Source organism: Bos indicus, chromosome 18 (genome assembly GCF_029378745.1).
Source record: "Bos indicus isolate NIAB-ARS_2022 breed Sahiwal x Tharparkar chromosome 18, NIAB-ARS_B.indTharparkar_mat_pri_1.0, whole genome shotgun sequence".
Taxonomy (NCBI): domain Eukaryota; kingdom Metazoa; phylum Chordata; class Mammalia; order Artiodactyla; family Bovidae; genus Bos; species Bos indicus.
Window position 1 is genome coordinate 39829373 of NC_091777.1, and position 20485 is coordinate 39849857.

General features: G+C 40.3%; 2 protein-coding genes across 8 annotated transcripts in view; one reads left to right on the forward strand and one right to left on the reverse strand.

Moving 5' to 3' along the window:
- Positions 1-20485, forward strand: part of AP1G1 (adaptor related protein complex 1 subunit gamma 1) — a 102369-nt gene that overhangs the window by 6152 nt on the left and 75732 nt on the right. For 2 of the 7 annotated variants that reach the window (XM_070770860.1, XM_070770861.1), the window contains exon 3: positions 4187-4291. The exons of 3 other annotated variants lie outside the window; for them this stretch is intronic. In XM_070770860.1, the coding sequence (XP_070626961.1) occupies positions 4229-4291 (63 nt within the window). In that variant the 5' untranslated portion in view covers positions 4187-4228. 2 more of the 7 variants (XM_019979206.2, XM_070770864.1) reach the window with 2 other exon arrangements.
- On the reverse strand, positions 3452-3887 carry LOC109572431 (small ribosomal subunit protein uS8-like). Its single transcript, XM_070770866.1, has one exon. The coding sequence runs from the start codon at positions 3857-3859 to the stop codon at positions 3467-3469; it is 393 nt and encodes a 130-aa protein (XP_070626967.1). The 5' UTR covers positions 3860-3887; the 3' UTR covers positions 3452-3466.

Consider the following 20485-nt stretch of genomic DNA (forward strand, 5'->3'; position numbering starts at 1 on the left):
ACTGTGGTTAAAGGGCACACTTGTCTTTTCTGATGCTTTGCTTCCGATGGTTTCCTGAAAAGGGCTCTTTTACTCTTTTTTTTTCTCTTCCAAAGAGTTATGTGGTTTGTTGAAAAATGACATGTAAAAAAAATTTAGACAATACAGAAAGAGACTAAGAAGAAGAAAAAGCCATATGAAATGCCACCAGAGTTGTGCCTAACAGCTCAGTATCTTCCTCCCTATTCTCTAGGTGATCTCATCCAACATTGTGGGTTTTTTTTTTTAATTTTTAAAAATTATTTATCTATTTGGCTGTGCTGGGTCTTAGTTGCACATGCGATGTGTGGTAACTCGTTCCCTGACCAGGGGTCGAACCCAGGCCCCCTGCATTGGGAGTGTGATGTCTTAGCCATTTGACCTCGAGGAAAGTCCCCAACATTGTGGCTTTTACTCGCCTTTGTGGTGAGGACTTCAACATGTTTATCACTAGCTAAGGTCTCTAGGCTGATATGAACAGCAAGCTGATGTATTTGCCTGCCTTCCTGATATCTCCTTGGATATTTCAGAGGCATCTCAAACTAACGTGTCCCAAAGTGCTCTTCCAAGAACCTACTCATTCTACAGTTAATGGTGATGCTATGCTAGTGACATATCTTTCTTGACTCTTCCCTTTCTCTCAACCTGACAGTGCCCTGAGCTAACATGGAATAATCTCTGGCCTGGTACTCTTGCCTGGAAAATCCCATGGACAGAGAAGCTTGGTAGGCTGCAGTCCGTGGGGTTGAGAAGAGTCAGACACAACTGAGCGACTTCACTTTCACTTTTCACTTTCATGCATTGGAGAAGGAAATGGCAACCCACTCCAGTGTTCTTGCCTGGAGAATCCCAGGGACGGCGGAGCCTGGTGGGCTGCCGTCTGTCGAGTTGTACAGAGTGGGATACGACTGAAGCGACTTAGTAGTAGTAGGATGATTGCAATACCCCCTTAACTGGTTTTTCTGCTTCTACCCCTTTTTCCCCATGAACTGATGTTCAGTGTTTTCTGCTTCTACTCCTTTTCCCCATGAACCAATGTTCGGAGATCTGGCTAGTACCTCTGCTTTTTAAAAACCTCCAGTGACTTTTTAATCTCACTTAGGATAATAGGCACCAGCTTTCCTATGAGCCAGGAGGCCGGCCACGTCCACTCTCACCTCTTTTCTCTGGCCTCGTTCCCTCAGCTCTCTGCTTGTTTACTCTGCCTCAGCTACACTGGCCTCCCTGTGCTTCTTCAAACACACACCTGCTCCCTCCTCAGAACCTTTGTACTTGGGGACTCTGTGTTTTCCGGCTCTCTGCCTGGTCCCTCCCTCACTTCCTTCTGGTCTGTACTCGAATGTTCTCTTCTCTGGGAAGCCCTCCGAAGCTACCTTCTCTTCCCTCTTCACCACTTTATATTTCTTCTCTATTGCTCTAATCTCTGAGATCTAATACACTGTATCCTTCACTTAGTGATCTCGTCTGTCTCTCACCCTGCAATATCAGCTCCATGAGAACAGGGACTTTTCTCTGTTTTGTTCGCTGTGGCATCCCCAGCTCTGTGCCTGGTTTATATTGTGTGGTCAACAGATTTTTGTCAAATGAATGAATAAATCCAGAGTTTACCAAAATAAAATAAATATGAGGCTAAAATATAAGAAACTTTCTTGTAGACGTTGTTGTTTAGTCGCTAAGTTGTGTCCGACTCTTTATGACCCCATGAACTTTAGCACACCAGGCTTCCCTGTCCTTCACTATCTCCCTGAGTTTGCTCAAACTCATGTCCATTGAGTAAGTGATGCCATCCAACCATTTCATCCTAAGTTGCCCACTTCTCTTGCCCTCAGTCTTTCCCAGCATCAGGGTCTTTTCCAGTAAGTCGACTCTTCACATCAAGTGGCCAAAGTATTGGAGCTTCAACTTCAGCATCAGTTCTTCCAATGATATATCTATGCATATTGATATCTGGTTCTTAAATACAGACATTGCACCACAATGTCTGACCTCACAGGTACTCAAAACATAGTCATTGAAACAGAGAGAAAGAAGTATGTAGGCCAGAAAGTCTGAAGTTTGCTTGAACTGTCATTGGCTTGCCCTAGACTCTAAGCTTCATGAAGGCAAGAATCATGTCTCCTTGGCTTGCTGCTTCTCCCCCTACAACCCCCTCAGGGCTTCTAAGGGTACTTGGCATATAAAAGTGGTAGGCGATAAATAAATGTGTCATAAATCGAGATGCCAATGTGATTCTTGCTTCAGGCTGAAGCCCCAGCAGACCTAGTCAATATTGGACTTTCTAAGGATGTCAAGAGAGGTACTCTTGACAAAAGCCATGGAACTGTCACAGGACTGGTGATCTACTTGGGGCATCGCCAGATTAGCACCAGGGCCCTCACCTGTGTCATCTCCTGCCCCTTATTTCTCATCCCTTCCTCCTGAAAGGTCAATATGGTTAGGGAAACTGAATCTGGAATGGACTACAAATAGTGCTAGAATATATTTCTTTCTTTTTTTTCTTTTTAGAATATATTTCTAAATGGGCTCTTGAATAGTAAAATGGTCTGTCCGAAGTTATGTTTTTGTTTTTGACCCCACCACAAGGCACATGGGAATCTTAGTTCCTGGGCCAGGGATTGAACCTGCAGGGTAAGCTTAGAATCTTAATTGCTAAACTTCCAGGGAAGTCCAATGTTAACATTGTTTTTAAGGCAAGGGGGGCATATTTGCAATCATATTGCTGATATTTGCTGATTGCTGATATTGCTGAAATTTGATGTATTTTTATGATGAATTCATGAGAAAATAGGGCTATAGTCTTTTATCTACCTCTTGACAATACCACAGTAGAGACTTCAAAGAACGTTTTTAAGAGCTGGTCTATTTGAAGTGTTAATGTATAGTGATTTAGATTAGATCTGTTCAGTTTTTCTAGAATGAAAGCAATTTTCTCTTATGTTGAAAATAGTATAAAAATCGCATCTATTTGTGTACATAATTCTGGAGAAGTAAAAAAAAAAAACCCTAAAGAACCATATACATTAATTTTTTTACTCTTTGTTCCTTCAATATGAAGGAAACAAAGAGAAATTGTTTTGTTCTTTTCATCTTGCGAAGCTTTTCTGCCCCATGAAGTTCTCTTTTAAAAGATTTTATATTTCAGTCGTAATTTAACTCTGGTTTTCCTTGTGAATTTATTTGCTTAAACCACTTTGTGTATTGCTCAGCTTCTACTCTTTGGAATTCAAGTCCTCTGCTTTACAAATAAAATGAAGAAAGCTTTATTATAGAAAATTTAAACGTACAAAATTAAAGCAAATAATAAAATGAGCTTTCATGTACCCACCCCTCAGTTTCAATGTTTATCAATATTCTACTGCTCTTATTTTATCTATTTACCTCTTCCTAACACTCTTTTTTTTTTTTTTTTTTTGTCCTCTGAGGCATTTTATTTGTATGTATTACATCCCTAGAAAAAGAATCCAAGAATTTTCCCTCCTGTATGTTTTCGTCTTGCTTCTTCATGGTCCATGATGCCAGCTGAGGTTGTCAGTACAATGAAACCAAACTGACGGGATGGGAGCAGGTTATTCTGCCATTTTTCTAGATCTTTGAGTTGCACATCAAATCTAGGGCTGATCACTCCACACTTATTTAGCCTGCCTGTGAGGTTCACAACAATTTTCCCAGCCCTGTGATCATCAATGATTTCAAATTCGCCAATGTAACCATGCTTCATCATCATTGTTAGAAACCTGACGATGACTTTGGAGCACGGCCTAATAAGGACCTGGCGTTTGCCTCTCTTTTCGGCATTGTTGATACTCTTGAGAGCATCGGCCAGGACATTCATGCGCACCATTCTGGCGGCACGGAAAGATGGCGGAAAGAGCCCTAACACTCTTTTTGGAGGCAAAAGGAATTTAATTTAAATCTCAAACACTACACTTGTAATTTTACCTGTAAATACTTCAGTTTATATCTATAACATATACCTTTTACTTTCATAATATGAAACAATGTTATTATGATGCCCAATATAATGAAAAATAATTCCTTATTATCATAATACTCACTATCTCAAAAATGCATTTTTACAGTTATTTTGTTGAAATCAAGATCTCAAGAGACCCACACATTGTATTTGGTTTATATGTCTCTCTCTTTTTTTCTTTTTTTGCCACACCAGGAGGCATGCAGGATCTTAGTTTCCCAACCAGAGATCAAACCCATGTACCTTGCAGGGGAAGCGTGGAGCCCTAACCAGTGGATCACCAGACAATTCCTGGTTTTGGTTTGTCTTTTAATTCTATTCATCTCTAACACTTTCTTCTCCTCACGTCTTCCTTTTTTTTCTTGCCACTTATTTGTTGGAGAATGAAACCTCTAATTTTATTAAACTGAATCATCTTTCACAAGTAGCATCTTCAGACTCAAAGATAACAGATTTTCCAATTCTTGTATGAGGCCATAGGAGATAGAAGATGTAAAACCCATCATTGCTTCTAAGGCTAATTTCCCCAAGGCATAAAACAAAACAAACAAACATACACCCTTCACCTCAAGTAAGAAGGAACCTTGACGGTGTAACTTAAGTTAATTTTAGGAACTATTTATTGGAGGCTTACTATGAACAAAATATGCACTTGGAACTCAAAACTAATTGCTTCCTAGTCATGTTTTTTCTTGCAGAATGACTCCTATAAGAAGAAATGATTTGCTTCCTTCACTGGTTCTTGTGAAATAGAGGGAATGCTGGTAGAAGTTGAAATTGCTTAATATGCATGCTGCTACTGCTAAGCCGCTTCAGTCATGTCCGACTCTGTGCAACCCCATAGACAGCAGCCCACCAGGCTCCCCCGTCCCTGGGATTCTCCAGGCAAGAACACTGGAGTGGGTTGCCATTTCCTTCTCCAATGCATGAAAGTGAAGAGTGAAAGTGAAGTCACTCAGTCATGTCCGACTCTTAGCGACCCCATGGACTGCAGCCTACCAGGCTCCTCGGTCCATGGGATTTTCCAGGCAAGAGTACTGGAGTGGGTCACCATTGCCTTCTCCGTAATATGCATGAAGATATTTCAATTATTAAGACTATTCTGGGCTTCCTTGGTGGCTCAGGGGTAAATAATCCACCTGCCAATGCAGGAGACATGGTTCAATCCATGATCTGTGAAGATCCCACATGCCATGGAACAGCTAAGCTTGGGCGCCATAACTGTTGAGCCTGTGCTCCAGAGCTTGGGAGCCTCAACTGCTGAGCCCACATGTCACAGTTACTGAAGCCTGCACACCAGAGAAGCCATCACAGTGAGAATCCTGAGCACCACATCTAGAGGGTCGCTCCCACTCGCCCCCCAACTAGAGAAAATCCTTCGCAGCAATGAACACCCAGGACAGCCAAACAATAAATTAATTAAAAACAAAATAAAACTTTTCCTCCATTGGTGAGAGAAGTTTATTAGTGGTTTACCAGAAGTACAGTGCATTCCTTTCTAGAAGCTAACAGCTTTTAAAGTGGATGTGAATCTCAAAGAAATATTTAACACAAAAAAAATGCTTTAAAACTCCTACCAAAAAGAAAAATACTACCACACTAGATTATTCTGGCACATGTTTTGAAAAATTGTGCCTGTTTAGAGAGAACTTAAAGAACATAGCCAAACAAATGTAACCACAACTACCATTCTCATGATGGGGGAATTGTCCGGTTTTCCAGCCATATTATATGCTGCACTCTCAAAAGTGATTACAGCCTACTGTCTTTGAGGCTGGGGTTTCTTTCTGGGGAGCTGTATTGTTGTGACTTTTAATTACTTTTAGAAATGAACAAGTGCAGACTTAATGCTCAAACTTCTTCTAAGTCAGAATCTTTCTTAGTCCTGAACTGACTGACTGGGAATCAGAGCTCCTGGGCACAGATTTTAATACGGCCACCTGTGTGTAGGTCTGAAGTTTTCTCCTTTATGATCCCTTCCATCTCTTGAACTTTATGGTTCTCCGCCTCTCCTTGGGCTAAGGCACCTCATCCTAGCCCTTCTTCAAGTCCTGGTTCATCCTCTGGTGTGTGTGAGTGGCTTAGCAGAGGAGTTTGGTGTTTCCTGAACTGGGTACCAGGAACTGGCTGCCCCAGTTACTGTAGATGTCCCAACACTTCGTGGACTGCTCAAACTAATTTTAAAGCATCTCGTAGGACTGACTGATTTTAGAGGAACAAGGATGGTGCTATACACTTAAAGGAAAACCAAACTATTTTATTGTGAATCCTTCCAGGCAAATGATGGTGCCCATATTAAGGAAATAAAATTACTGGAGCAGGAAACAATGAGTCAGAAGCCCTGCTCTATTTCTGGATGGTACGTCCTTCTCTGGTGGTCTCAGTTTTTTTTTCTTCCAGTTTTACTGAGATATAATTACACAGCACTGTATAAGAATAAGGCATATAGCATAATGATTTGACTTACATACATTATGAAGTGATTATCTTAATAAGTTTAGTGAACATTGATCATCTCATATAGGTATAAAATTAAATTGTTTTTCTTGTGATGGGAATTCTTAGGGTTTATTGTCTTAGCCACTTTCATTATCATGTTAGGAGGTCAGAGTTGGCTGTTGGAATATTAATTTTTACATCATTTCTGGTTTCTATCATAACTATAGGATTGACTCCTAAAACCTTTTCTCAGGATAGCAGAAACTGTGATTAGGGACCACGCTTAAAAGAATTGTAAAGAAATACTTTTTGTGCAAACATTACATAAACATCAGAGGGACTAATTTTACTCCACTTTCAGGCTTATTTATAGATTCCGTGACTCAAACGATAGCAAAACAGACCAGTAGAGCTGCTTCTTTGACTCATGTCAGTGTATCTTCTCTGGGATTGCCTCCCCTTTCACTCTCCTTTCTAGGCTGAGGTCTCTGGCAAGTGCAGGAGCAGAAAGAGTTCCTTATGAAAGACTGACCACGTTTCTGTAGAGAGGGCTTTCCCCATGCGCTGCAAGGTCATGTGGTTTCAGCTGCTGATACTGAATCAAATCCTGCTGATACTTGAAAATCTTGCTGCATCTAAGCCCAAGAGAATGGGTCCCCTTCTAGTCCCATGGATTCTATCAGACATGCCATGTCTTCCAGAAGCTATCTTTTCACTGCTCAATCTCCTAGTGACGTCTCATATTTCTGCTTCTTTTAAAACTAGGACTTATCTGCTGATTAGTAATATCACTGATATTTTTCTAGATTAAAAAAAAAAAACCTGTTTCCCTCAATGAGATTGTAATTATCTGCAGGGTAGGGACTGTCTCTTTGCAATGTCTATTACAGATTCTATGCACCCAGGTCAGTGTGTTGTAGTGGAAAGACTCAGGAAGTACATTCATTGAATGGTTACTGTATGGACTGAAAGATATATCCAAGGTTGGAAGATCTAGATTTGAATCAGATCTCTGCTGCATGAAGGTGTGACAAATCATTTAACTTTCATGAGTTTCTGTTTCCTTATATCTAAAATAGGGATGATCATATTTATCCTAAAGGCAGCTAATATCTATTGCGCCCTTTTTTTTTTTAATTTTATTTATTTATTTGGCTGCTCTGGGTCTTAGTTGTAGCATGTGGGATCTAGCTCCCTGACCAGGGATCAAACCTGGGCCCCCTGCACTGGGAGCTCAGAGTCTTAGCCACTGGACCACCAGGGAAGTCCCCTATTGCACCCTTATATCTACTGGCACTTTGTGCCAGTTGCTGTTTCTAAGTACTTTAAATGTATCTGCTCATTTGATGATCACACCAGCCTTAAGATGCTGATGCTATTTTTTTGGGTGTGTGTGTGTGGAGCCCCTTGGCACACAGGATCTTAGTTCCCCTACCAGGGATGGAACTCACATGCCCTGCAGTGGAAGTGTAAAGTCTTAACCACTGGACCGCCAGTTAAGTCCCAAGATGTTGATGCTACTATTAATTCCATTTTACAGATGGATACACTGAGGTTCAGAAATGCTCAGAGATGTTAGGTAACTTGTTGCAGGCCACACAATAAAGAGAGGAAGAGCAAATTTAAATCCAGGCAGTCTATTACCAGAAAACAACCTTTTTTTTTTTAAACACTTTTAAAAATAATATTTTAAATTTATTTTTATTGGGTGTGCTGAGTCTTCATTGCTGTGCAGGCTTTTCTCTAGTTGCGGCATGTGGGGGCTACTTTCAGGATGTCGTGCTCCGGCTTCTCATTGTGGTAGCTCCTCTTGTTGTAAAGCACAGGCCCCAGGGTGCAGGCTTCAGTAACTGAAGCTTCCAGGCTCTAGAGCAAAAGCTCAGTTGTGGCACAGGAGCTCTGTTGCTCCACAACATGTGGGATCTTCCCAGCTCAGGGATCAGATCCGTATCTCCTGCACTGGTGGGCGGATTCTTTATTACTGAGCCACTAGAGAAGCCTGAAAACAACACTTTTAACTACTATGTTATTGTGTTTGCGTAATTTACCAGCTCATGGTGGGTGAGGAGCAAATGAATCCATATATATGAAAATATTTTTGTAAACTGTAAGACAACACACAGGGGCTTCCCTGGTGGCTTAGCGGTAAAGAATCCTTCTGCCAATGCAGGGTACATGAGTTCCATCCCTGATCCAGGAATATCCCACATGCTGTGGAGCCCAAGAGTCCGTGCTCAGCAACAAGAGAAGCCAGTGCAATGAGAAGCCCGCACACTGCAACTACAGTATAGCCCCTACCAGCTACAACCAGAAAAAACCTGAGTGCAGCAATGAAGACCTAGTGCAGCCAAAAATAAATTAATTAATTAAAATTTTAAAAATTGTTAAAAAAAAAAAAAGATCTCCCATCCAACTGTTATCTATTCCTAGAAGTTTATTGAATCTTTTCCGGCTATGGCTGTTTTAAAAACAAAAATCTCCTTTAGTATTTGGCTCCATAAAACTGCATTATCTTATAAGACTTTTTCCCCTCAAAATGTGAAAGTCTTTTTTCCCAACTAAAAACACAATATGCTTTTGAAAAAAAATATAATAAAGATAAGAAAAGTCCTCTATAATCCCACCATCCAAGATAATCATTTTTACATTTTAGTTTTATTCTTCAACTTCTCTGCATATACACACTTTTTGGCTTCCCTGGTGACTCAGCCGGTAAAGAATCTGTCTGCAACGTGGGAGCCCTGGGTCCAACCCCTGGGTCACAAAGATCCCCCCAAGAAGGAAATGGCAACTCACTCCAGTAGTCTTGTCTGGACAGAGGAGCCTGGTGGGCTACAATCTATGGAGTTGAAAAGAGTTGGACAGGACTAAGTGACTAACATTTTCACTTTTTTCACTTCATACTTTTTACAAGCTCATTTTATAATACCATTTTGCAATGTTTTTGAAAACCTGCCATACCATGCTCATAAAGATAGTTGGAGCTCCAGTTTTGTCAGTGGCATGATATTCCACTTTATTGATTTGCTGTAATTTATTTATCTGAAATTTGAGATTATGTTTGAATAGGTGGGGAATAAGTCTTCCCAATCTTTAATAGCTAGCCGCAGAGATCAAAGATCTCAGGAAAATAATCGTGCTTTATGTTAGGTCAATTGCTTTAAATTTTCAGTTGCATTAGGGGAGGAGTTTGGTAATTATAAAGATCAATATAAGTAAAAAAAATGTACATGAAGGGGGTTTACATTTTATAATGTCTGTCATTTTCTCTTTGTTATACCACTTGGCATGGTAGAATAGAAGCTCCTTCCTGTTTCTTAAGAAGCTAGTTTAACTTTCCTTTTGTGGTTTACAATGGGAAACACTTAAATTCAATTTCTAAGCAAATTTTTGTGACTTGCAAACAGAATGTTTTAGGTAACTGTTTTGCAACCTGCAAACTCCTTACTTTCATGGGCACTCCATGTTGTACTTTAGCATGTGTTCATGCAGTGAAACAGTGAAATCTACGTTATGGCATGATTATGGTGTTCTAGTTTTACACTTTGCTTCCACCCCTGCGGCCCAGTGGTAAAAGAATCTGCGTGCAACGTAGGAGACTCCAGTTTAATCCCTGGGTGGAGAAGATCCCCTAGAGTAGGAAATGGCTACCCACTCCAGTATTCTTGCCTGGAAAATTCCATGAACAGAGGAGCCTGGTGGACTACAGTCCATGGGGTCCCAAAGAGTTGGACAGGACTGAGCTGCTGAGTTTTACACTTTACCTCCCCCGTGATCAAGAGCTGCACTGTGCATGAAGGGGATATGAGGCAACTGAATTCCATAAGCATTCTGCTCCCCAAATCATTTGCTCTGGGTTTACAGCACTCTGAGAGTTGGGGAGGGTGAGTGGGTGTGTACCAAAGAGAGGAACCCCAGTGGGGGAGGGGAGAGGGAGGGTCGTTTAGCAAGTTTCAGCTTCTCTGAGCCTCAGTCTCCTTGTTTGTAAAACTAAATTCCTTACGCTTGTCTAGTCTGACTCAGGAGGTTGTCTCAAGGGTCAAATTAGATTACATATAAAGATGGGATATCAATATTTAATAATAAAAAGTGATAATTACTAGTATTAGGCCCTTGGCCTCCTTTCTTTACAGCTACTTGGCTCAAGAACGAAATTGCACAGGCGAGGCTACCCAATTCAATTTTTGTTAACTGTTTTGAAATTCCCTGCATGAAAATGACTAAGGACAAAATGTACGACCTCCTGCCTGTGACAGGTCCTAAACTCAAGATTTGTGGTTAGTTCTGTTCTCTTTGACATCTAGCTAGGTGCTCTGCTTTATTCACTTTTGGGAATACTTATTGCCATTTCATCTGAAGGAATAGTAGGCCACCTTTTCTTTGAAAGGGCAATGATATCTTGGCTTTTTTTATGTTCACATGGAAAATATTCGTGTCAGGTGTTAGTAATTATTTATCAAGCCAAGACCTGTACGGTTGGGCTGTCTTCAGCTCAGGTCATTGGTACATGGAGTTACAGTTGGAAAGTCCATTCTGGAACGGTTTTAGCTACCACTAGTACAAATCTCTTTTTACAATGAGGAAACTGAGACCCAGAGAATCTAAATGTCTTGTTCAATGTCAAAGGTTGACAGGTGATGGTGTGCTTGAAATCTATTCTTCTGTGACATCCTCTCTTATTTTTATAAAATGCGTTGCAAAAATGACATAAAACTTCAGAATCCAAGACTACTTGGAGCATGATCCTAAAGTTAACCTACAGAGAAAGCTAAGGTCTCAAAAGTGATAGGTAAGAATTTGGGGTTCCGGTGGATTAGGACCAGCTCAGCCAGGCTCAGTATTCTCCACCTCTACCTGCCTCGCCTCCCAGGTCCTCCGCTACCTTGCTAGCCCCACCCTTTTCAGGTGGCCCCGCCACTTCCTGGTAGCCCAGCTCCCACCCCACCGCAGGCGGAACCAATGTTAGTGGGCTCTGGGGTCCATCGGATCTTTCTCGCTCAGACTCTTCGCAGCGGTGACTCGGCAGCGGCGTCTCGCGTCATCAGTGACAGCCCCGAACCTTGCTACGCTTTGCGTCGCTCTTCCAGGAGCAGTCACCTCCTCCTTGGCAAATAGTCCTCGGTGGGGTCCGAGTTCTTGGATAATAGGAGAAGGGAAGCACGAGAAGTTGCAGTCTGGGGACGCGGGACCGACAAGCAGAGAGAGATAGGGACCTAAGTTTCTGTGATAGTGTGCAAAGTTAGTTAAAAACTCCTTCCCACCTAAGATCCCTCCGCCTGCAGTAGCGGTGGTGAGGCCGAGGGAGCCGCCATTTTGGATGTTCGGTTCCTGCTGCCACTGCTGCCACCGCCCCCGGAGCTGCTGGTTTCATTCGAGGTTTCGGGCCGGTGAGTGTCAGTCGCGGCGCTAAGAGAATACTTCTTGTTTTACTCTGCGCCTGCCAGGAGCGCTCGGCCGGAAGTTTCCTGTCTATCCCAGGGGTCCGGTCCCAGATCGTGGAGGGTGAGAAGAGAGGACAGAGACTGGGCCAGGAGGGGCCGGGAGCACAGGGGTTGTTCCGACTTCTTGAGGGCCAACCCCGAGGCCTCAGACCCGGAGGCTCCGCACGCGGCTGCGTCTGTGTTATGGCGTTGCCCGGCCGGTACGGGCCTCCTTGGACCCATTGACTTTCTCAGGCTGCACTCCTCCTTTGAGGACTCATTGAGAGAGCCTGGGGTTAGCGGGGCGGGTCCCTCCTCCGCGTGTCTTCTGTGTGCCACGTATCAGTGTTCTTGTATCTTGCATCCTAGTCAAGTCTTTCGTGAAACTCTCTTATGTATTTCCAAATGCTCAGTTAGTTAATCGTTGTCTGCATCCGCATTGCCGTTCTCTTTGAACTGGACGTCGGCCTCGCCTCTGTCTAACCTTCCGACCAACTTCTTTCCCAATTTTCTGGGGTTCCCCCCATCTTTTTTCTTAAACTCACCTGCGAATACATTGGTTACCCTTCTCTGAAAGTCCTGATCCTGCAGGCATCAGTTATTAATAATTCTCCCGATTTTCTTGGCGGCTTGACAGAGTCGGGACGGTTGGTTGTGTTTCTCAGTTAGGGTTTGGTGTAGGAGATTCGTCGAACCACTCGCTCAAGAGTGTGCTTCGACAGTACATGTTTATAAAGCTGAGTAAAGGGTTTTTTGGGGGAAGGTGGTAGGGAGAGGCTGTCAAATGTTTTCTCATTTGTATTTTCTCATCCCTTCCTGGGCTGAACACGTAGCTTCTGGGTACTTTTGGACACTTAACATATTTTTGTTGATGCTGTGTATCCCTGCCCAGGGCAATCTGCCTGTGAAAAAGAATCTTAGTCTGACATTGGTAGAAGGGAAAGTAATCTTTTTTTAGATACTGTAGGGATTAGTTAACAGAAGAGAGGAGTGAAGATTTCTTAGTGATTTTAACTTTCAAGTGGTTGGTACAGTAGTGTTCTTCGTTGAATAACTCCGAAAAAATACTTGGATTGACTAAGTGTATGGTATTTTTCTGGGGATAGCTGGATTTTAAATATTCACTTTTACTGTTCCCCATAATGTTTATCATACTGTATACGCTTTAACCTTTGCTTTAAAAATATAGACTCTCCAGGCACCCATAGTTTCACCACTTTCATTCTATTGTTGAGGTATGTTTGCAGTATAGCATACTTGAATAAAAAGCATTTCACTATAATTCACTGATTATTTCCTATAATTCAAATTAAATGAGTGTGACTGAGTCACCTCTGTTGCATCTCAGCCTGGGTTTTCACATCTGCAAAAGAGAGATGTAAATTATTTGAGATGGTACCCTAGTGACTGCTGAAACTTAAATTTATAACTTGACCAAATCTTTCAATACTTGAAATCCTAATCCCTGTATAAGTGCATTATTCTTATCAGGTTATTATCAGGTAGATTAATTCCTGTACTAGTCATATGATGTCTCAGTAGAAGAGTGAATGTTTCATTGTAAATAGTCAGTGTTCTTGGTATTTGTTTTCAGGAGACTTTTCAAAAATGTTTTATTTCCTGTTTGTATATCTACTTTAAAGCCATGGAGTCTCTTTTTGGTTTAAAGGGCTGTCTAACAAGATAAATGGAATCCTCACTCGTATACTTGGGCTTCCCTGGTGCTCAGATGGTCAAGAATCTGCCCGTGATGCTGGAGACCTGGGTTCGATCCCTGGGTTGGGAAGATTCCCTGCAGGAGGAAATGGCCACCCACTCCAGTATTCTTGCCTTGGAGAATCCCCATGGGCAGAGGAGCCTGGTGTGTTGCCAAGAGTCGGACAGGACTGAGCGACTAAGCACAGCAGCACTCATCTACTGAGTATCGCCTTGTAGTTGCTACTGAAATGTTCATTTCTGAGTTACACTATCAAATACTCCCAATATTAAATATTAGGAGAGCTATCAGATGGGTGTTAGTTCATTTCATGGCATTAAGTACTGGTATTTAAATGTCATTCATTCTTGGGTAGTTTGCATTCAGTTGGAGAAAGCATCCTTTTGCCTTGCAAATGATAAGTGTTGTTTAGTTCAGTGCACCTTTGATTGATCATACTTGAATGTCTACTTGGTGTAAGGGATTGTTGGGGTTCCATACTTGAAATAAACATTGTTTAGGAAACATTAATTTCTTTTGTAGCAGTTGCTTGTTCTTTGATCTGTTTCACTGACAGCAGTTCTAGATTTGAAGATGAATTTTAGAGTGAAAATATAAAGTACAAAAATTGTCAGCAATGCTTTGGTGATATTTCATCATACTATTTATTTTTAAAAGTAGTCTTGAGTCTTGAGATTAGTCGTGTGCAAAAACAAAAACTTATGTTTTTGTGATTTGTAATAATTCTAAGCAAATTGAAAAAGTTGAACGAATATTTTCCAAAAGATTATTTTTAATTAAAAAAATGGAATTGGGAAAACACATACCAAAACAGATTATCAAAATGCTTAATCTCCTTATTTGCATTTGATGAGGATTTAAAAATTTTGTATATACAGCAGGATGTAATTGATATCAAGACTTTAAAACTAATGTGGATTTAGCTTCAGAAAATCTAAAACTATTACCTTTCTTCAACCTGCAGCAACTTGTTCTATCTGTTTTAGGGGCTTGTCTTTCGATCTTCCTTTATGAATTGTTTTCAGTTCTTGATTTTGATTTTCATCCTTTTGTTACTTGTTCAGTTTCTTTCATGCAGGATGATGTTACAGTAGCTGTGTGTTTGTTGCTCAGTAGTGTCCGACTCTTTGCGACCCCATCGACGAGCCCGCCAGGCTCCTCTGTCCGTGGAATAATCCAGGCAAGAATACAGGAGTGGGTAGTCATTCCCTTCTCCAGGGGATCTTCCCGACCCAGGGACCAAACCCAAGTCTCCTGCATTGCAGGTGAACCGCTTGAGCCACCAGGGAAGCCCATTAAAGTAGTAAGCAGTTTTAAAATTAAGAGAACATACAGATTTATGTAAGCGCTTATATTTGTTGGCTTACAGGTTTTGAAAATCATTTTTGGCAAAAAGTGATAGTTTGGATTCTTTTGGATTCTTTCATTTGCCTTTTTGTATAGAAAATTTTGTTTCATTTCTACATTTAAAATACATATAAGGTTTTTCTTCACTGAAGGAGTCATTGAAAATACTTAATTTGCTATGAATTCTGGTCACTAGAACAATCTCCTGTCAGAATTTGAAGGGTCCAAAAGTGGAAGAAAAAAAAAAAAAACAAACCCACACTTGCCAAACTTGTTGAGTCAGTATTAACTAACACTTTTGTACAAAAAGGGCAAGGGTTAGGATAATATGATTAAAATGAGAAATGCTTTTTTTACTAGGTACTTTGAAGTTTAGCCTTTTTTGGTGGGGTTTTGTTTTGAACTACTCTAACTGTTGGAGAAGAAAATTAATGAGTTATAAATGTTGCCAGTGAAAAACAGGCTTAGAAAGAAGATTTTTTTTAAAAGATGAAGAAAACATATGTGACCTTTGTGCTTTATTAATAATTAAAGACATCTTAAAGGCAAGTAGTGTTCACCCCCCTTTCTTTGTTGTTACAGTGCAGCAGGCACAGTGTAACCTGATAATCCGTTGCTTTGCTCACTCCACTTTGCCTGTGTAGCTGATTGTGTTGGGCTGAGCATCCTAGGCTGTGCAGCTTGTCTGGCTTTGAGATTAATGTTATAGATTCTTGGAAAGAGCAAATATGAGAAAGACATGTGCTTATTAATCTTTGGAGATGTAATACATTTGTAGTCTCCTCCTTGTCAGCGTTTGGGTTAAAATTAAGGCTATCATAGCATAGATGGTGTACACTGTTTGATTATAAGATTTAACTTTCGTAAATGATCACACAGTTGTACAACTCAAAAGAAGTTCCACTAGTGTTTTTACATCTCAGTTTAGTTTCTGCTTGCTAAACCTTACTCTTGGGAAATTGTTCAGTTTCAAGCTGAAGAGAAGGAAGGGAAGTTAATTTTTAAAATTCCTTTCTAAAGTCTGCACAAGAGATTCCCTTCCCACTTTTTGAAATTTTTGAAAACATGATAGTTTTAAAATATAGTGAAAATACTGGTTTGAGATGGATGGGGAAACTAAGGAAGAAATGGGTACACTGTGTAGAGTTAGTTGAATCTTTGCGTTATTGTTAGGGGTTTTGGGGTCTGAGTATTGAAGGAAGACTGTTGTAAGAAGAAAGAGCCTTGGATTTCCCTAGTGGACCAGTGGTTAAGACTCTTGATTGCACTGCAGGAGGCTTGGGTTCGATCCCTTGTTGGGGAACCAATATCCTAGATGCGTCATGGTGTGGCCAAAAAATAAACAAGAAACAAATAGAAGAAGAAGGAAGAGCCTCTTTTTCTAATAGTCGCTGAGTTGTATCTGACTCTTTGCCATACCATGGACTGAAGGCTGTCAGGCTCCTCTGTCCATGAAATTTTCCAGGCAAAAATACTGGAGTGAGCTGCCATTTCCTACTCCAGGGAATCTTCCTGACCAAAGGATTGAACTTGGGTCTGTTTTGTCTTCTCTGTTGGCAGGCGGGTTCTTTACCAGTAAACCACCTGGGACTCCTTTCTGTTAGTACTCAATCAATGTATGTAACTTTTGAAAATGTGTATTTCTGTCAGTGAAGGCATGGGCATTGTATTTTCTTTAGAAGCTTTACATGGTGAACGTTTAATAAATGGTGTTCATTATTTAAGAAAGTAGACGACCCAGAGGGAGGGTATGGGGAGGGAGGAGGGAGGAGGGTTCAGGATGGGGAACACAGGTATACCTGTGGCGGATTCATTTCGATATTTGGCAAAACTAATACAATATTGTAAAGTTTAAAAATAAAATAAAATTAAAAAAAAAAAGTAGAATGAGGAAGTTGCTTATAATTTGACTCTGCTGTCATTTGGGTGTGTTATTTTATTTATGCACACTGAACTTTTGTTGTTCCTTGAGCACTTAAGTGTTCTTTGATTCATTGTACCTGTTCTGCTTATACCTGGAATGCTTTTCTTTCTCCCTTCCAACTAATGAATCTATTCTTTCTTCCTCTCTACCCCAGGCAAAGGATTGTAGTATTTTTTTTTAATGTTTGTGGAATTGTTTACTAGTCCTGATCTTCAAAGGACAAGAACTATCTAATTTATGGCATCCCTAGTACATAGCACATGTGTGCATGCAGAGTCCCTTCAGCCATGTCCAACTCTGTGTGACCCCATGGACTGTAGCCTGCCAGGCTCCTCTGTCCTTGGGATTCTCCAGGCAAGAGTACTGGAGTGGGTTGCCATGCCCTCCTTCAGGGGATCTTCCTAACCCAGTGGTCACACTCAAGTCTCTTGTGTCTCCGATACAGCAGGCAGATTCTTTATCCACTGAGCCACATGGGAAGCTCATAGGAGTTGACTGCAGGTCATTTACTTGCGACTGATAGAGTTGATGTTATTGAAATTTATTTTCAGATTTAGAACATATACAAAACCTTATCTGTGTGTCTTTGAAATATTTAGATATTTAATTCCAAAATGGATATTTTCCTTTTCTACTTGTAATTTACTCAGACCCTTTGTTTTGCCAAAGTTTCAAGTGATAGCAAAGAAATTTGCTCTGCCTGCCATCTTTTTTCTTTCTTTTGAATACCTGTTATGTAATTCATTATGCTCAGGGAACTAATAGTAAGCTGAGAACTTCAGTCTTTTTCCTCAGAATGGGAATATGTTGATAGTTTAGTGATTTGTTATCGACTTTCCCACTGTTTTTGAAGGCTCTACTTTAACAGTGCTGAGGCGTTTCTAAAAAGTTCTTAATCTATTTACAAAATAATAGATGTCCACTGTAATAAAAAAAATAAATAAATAAAATAAAGACACACTTCTAAAAAAAAACCTGTTCATTTCCCCAGCCGCTTTGTTGTTACTCCCCAACCATTTTACCAGGTTTTGAGTATACTTCAGTATCTCTCCACGCTTGGTTAAGTACTGTACATACAACATTAATGTACATACATGGCGTGCTTTGTTTTTACAAAGGGTAGATCATACTTTTTATGTTACTCTGTAACTGAAACTTTCCTTAACACATCATGGTCAGTAAATATAATGCTACCTTGTTTTAGAGGGGTGGGATGGGAGGGTGGAAGGGAGGCTCAAGAGGGAGGAGGTACATGTATACTTACAGCTGATTTATGTTGTACAGCAGAAACCAACATGGCATTGTAATTATCTTCCAATTAAAAAAAGGAAACCCTATCATGCATGTCTCACAGTGTGGATGTACTCTACATAATTTATTCAGTCATTTTCTTGTATACATTTGGGCTGTTTCGAGATTTTTGCACTACAAACAGTAGTGCACTAGGTGTCCTTTTACATGTCCCTTTATTTGCTGATGCTCTTATTTCTACAGAGTGGAATCTCTTAGGTGGGATTTCTGAGTTAAAGGAATTATATTTTAAATGTTACCATTGCCGGATTACTCTTTTAGTAGGTTGTCATAATTTCCATTTCCACTAGCAGTGGGTTCATAATGTCACATCTTTAGATGACATTACTTAATTTTATTTTTGCTGGTCTGCTAGTTGCTAAATGGTTTCTCAGCTTTGTCTTAATTTTAATTTCCTTGATTATTGCTGGAGCTAGTCTCTTTTACTATGTTTTGTGGTCTTTTGGATTTCCTTTACTGTGAATTGCCTGTTCATGCCCTTGCTTCATTTTTCTCTTTCTCGTATCTTGCAGGAACATCTCATGGTATATTAATTCTTTGTGTATAACACATGAATTTATTAATCTAGAGTTAAATTTTATCTGGTATAAGTAAGGGGTCTTATATGATTTTCTTTTGTGTAGAGAGCCAGCTGTGTCCAGACTAAATGAACCATCCTTTCTTCAATGAATTGAATGCTGCCTTATCATACGTTACGTTCCCATATATGTTTGCTCTATTTCTGGATGTTCTGTTTTACTCTTCCTGTACCATTATTTTACTGTTTTGAATATTACAGCTTTATATAGAAAGTTACGCTCTGTTAAGAGCTCCTGTCACTGTACTTTTAAGTTTTTTTGACTATTCTTAAATATTTATTCTTATCTATATTGGTTGAATATAATTCTGTTGAGTTCAGAAAGCTTCAAAAAAGCCAAGTCAGTGTTTGGAATTGCACTATATTCATGTATTAATTTTGGAAGACCTGACATTTTTAAATAATGATAACTTTTCCATATTATAATGTTTCCATTTATTGAGGTCTTATTTTAGTTTCTTCAGTAAAGATTTCGTAGATTTAGTAGTTGTCTTCATCTAGTTCATGTACCTTTCTTGCTAAATTTATTCCTAGATATTTTACAGTTTTTGACTCTGTTATCAGTGGAACTTCAACCCCCCCCCCCCATTTCTAACTAATGTCAAACATAGGTTAAAAATGAATCTTTCATTTCCTATAGACCAGTGCTTCTCCTCTCCACCCACTTCTTGGCTATCTCAAATTAACAGAACTTGGATTCGTGAAGAATATGCTAGGGAAAATTTGTTGTCTTAGTATTAAGTCACTTTCTCATAGCTTTCTAAAGTCATCTGTAGAAAAAGTGCCCATAGATAACTGTGACTCTGGCCTTTTGGAGTGCCACCTTTTTATTTTGAAAGTTTGCAGTTTTGCTTTATTTATCCATTCTTGTGGTTTTTGTCAATTTGAATCTTTAAAGCAAGAATTCTCAAATTATGCATGTTCATTATATGAAAGATATCAAAATATATAGAAGTTAAAGCACCTATATTCACATGAGGTACAGATATCTCCCTTAAGATTTATCTTACTCTTTCAATTCAGTTCAGTTCAGTCACTCAGTCGTGTCTCACTCTTTGCGACCCCATGGACGGCAGCATGCCAGGCCTCCCTGTCCATCTCCAACTCCCGGAGTTTGCTCAAACTCTTGTCCATCAAGTCGGTGATGCCATCCAGCCATCTCATCCTTTGTCATCCCCTTCTCCTCCTGCCTTCAATCTTTCCCATCATCAGAATCTTTTCCAGGGAGTCAGTTCTTTGCATCAGGTGGCCAAAGTATTGGAGTTTCAGCTTCAGTATCAGTCCTTCCAATGAATATTCAGGACTGATTTCCTTTAGGGTAGACTGGTTGGATCTCCTTGCAGTCCAAGTGACTTTCAAGAGTCTTCTCCAACACCACAGTTCAAAAGCATCAATTCTTCGGCGCTCAGCTTTCTTTATAGTGCAACTCTTACATCCATACATGACTACTGGAAAAACCATAGCTTTGACTAGTTGAATCTTTGTTGGCAAAGTAATGTCTCTGCTTTTTAATATGCTGTCTAGGTGGGTCATAGCCTTTCTTCCAAGGAGGAAGCATCTTTTAACTTCATGGCTGCAGTCACCATCTGCAGTGATTTTGGAGCCCCCAAAAATAAAGTCTGTCACTGTTTCCATTGCTTCCCCATCTGTTTGCCATGAAGTGATGGGACCAGATGCCATGATCTTAGTTTTCTGAATGTTGAGTTTAAAGCCAACTTTTTCACTCTCCTCTTTCACTTTGATCAAGAGGCTTTTAGTT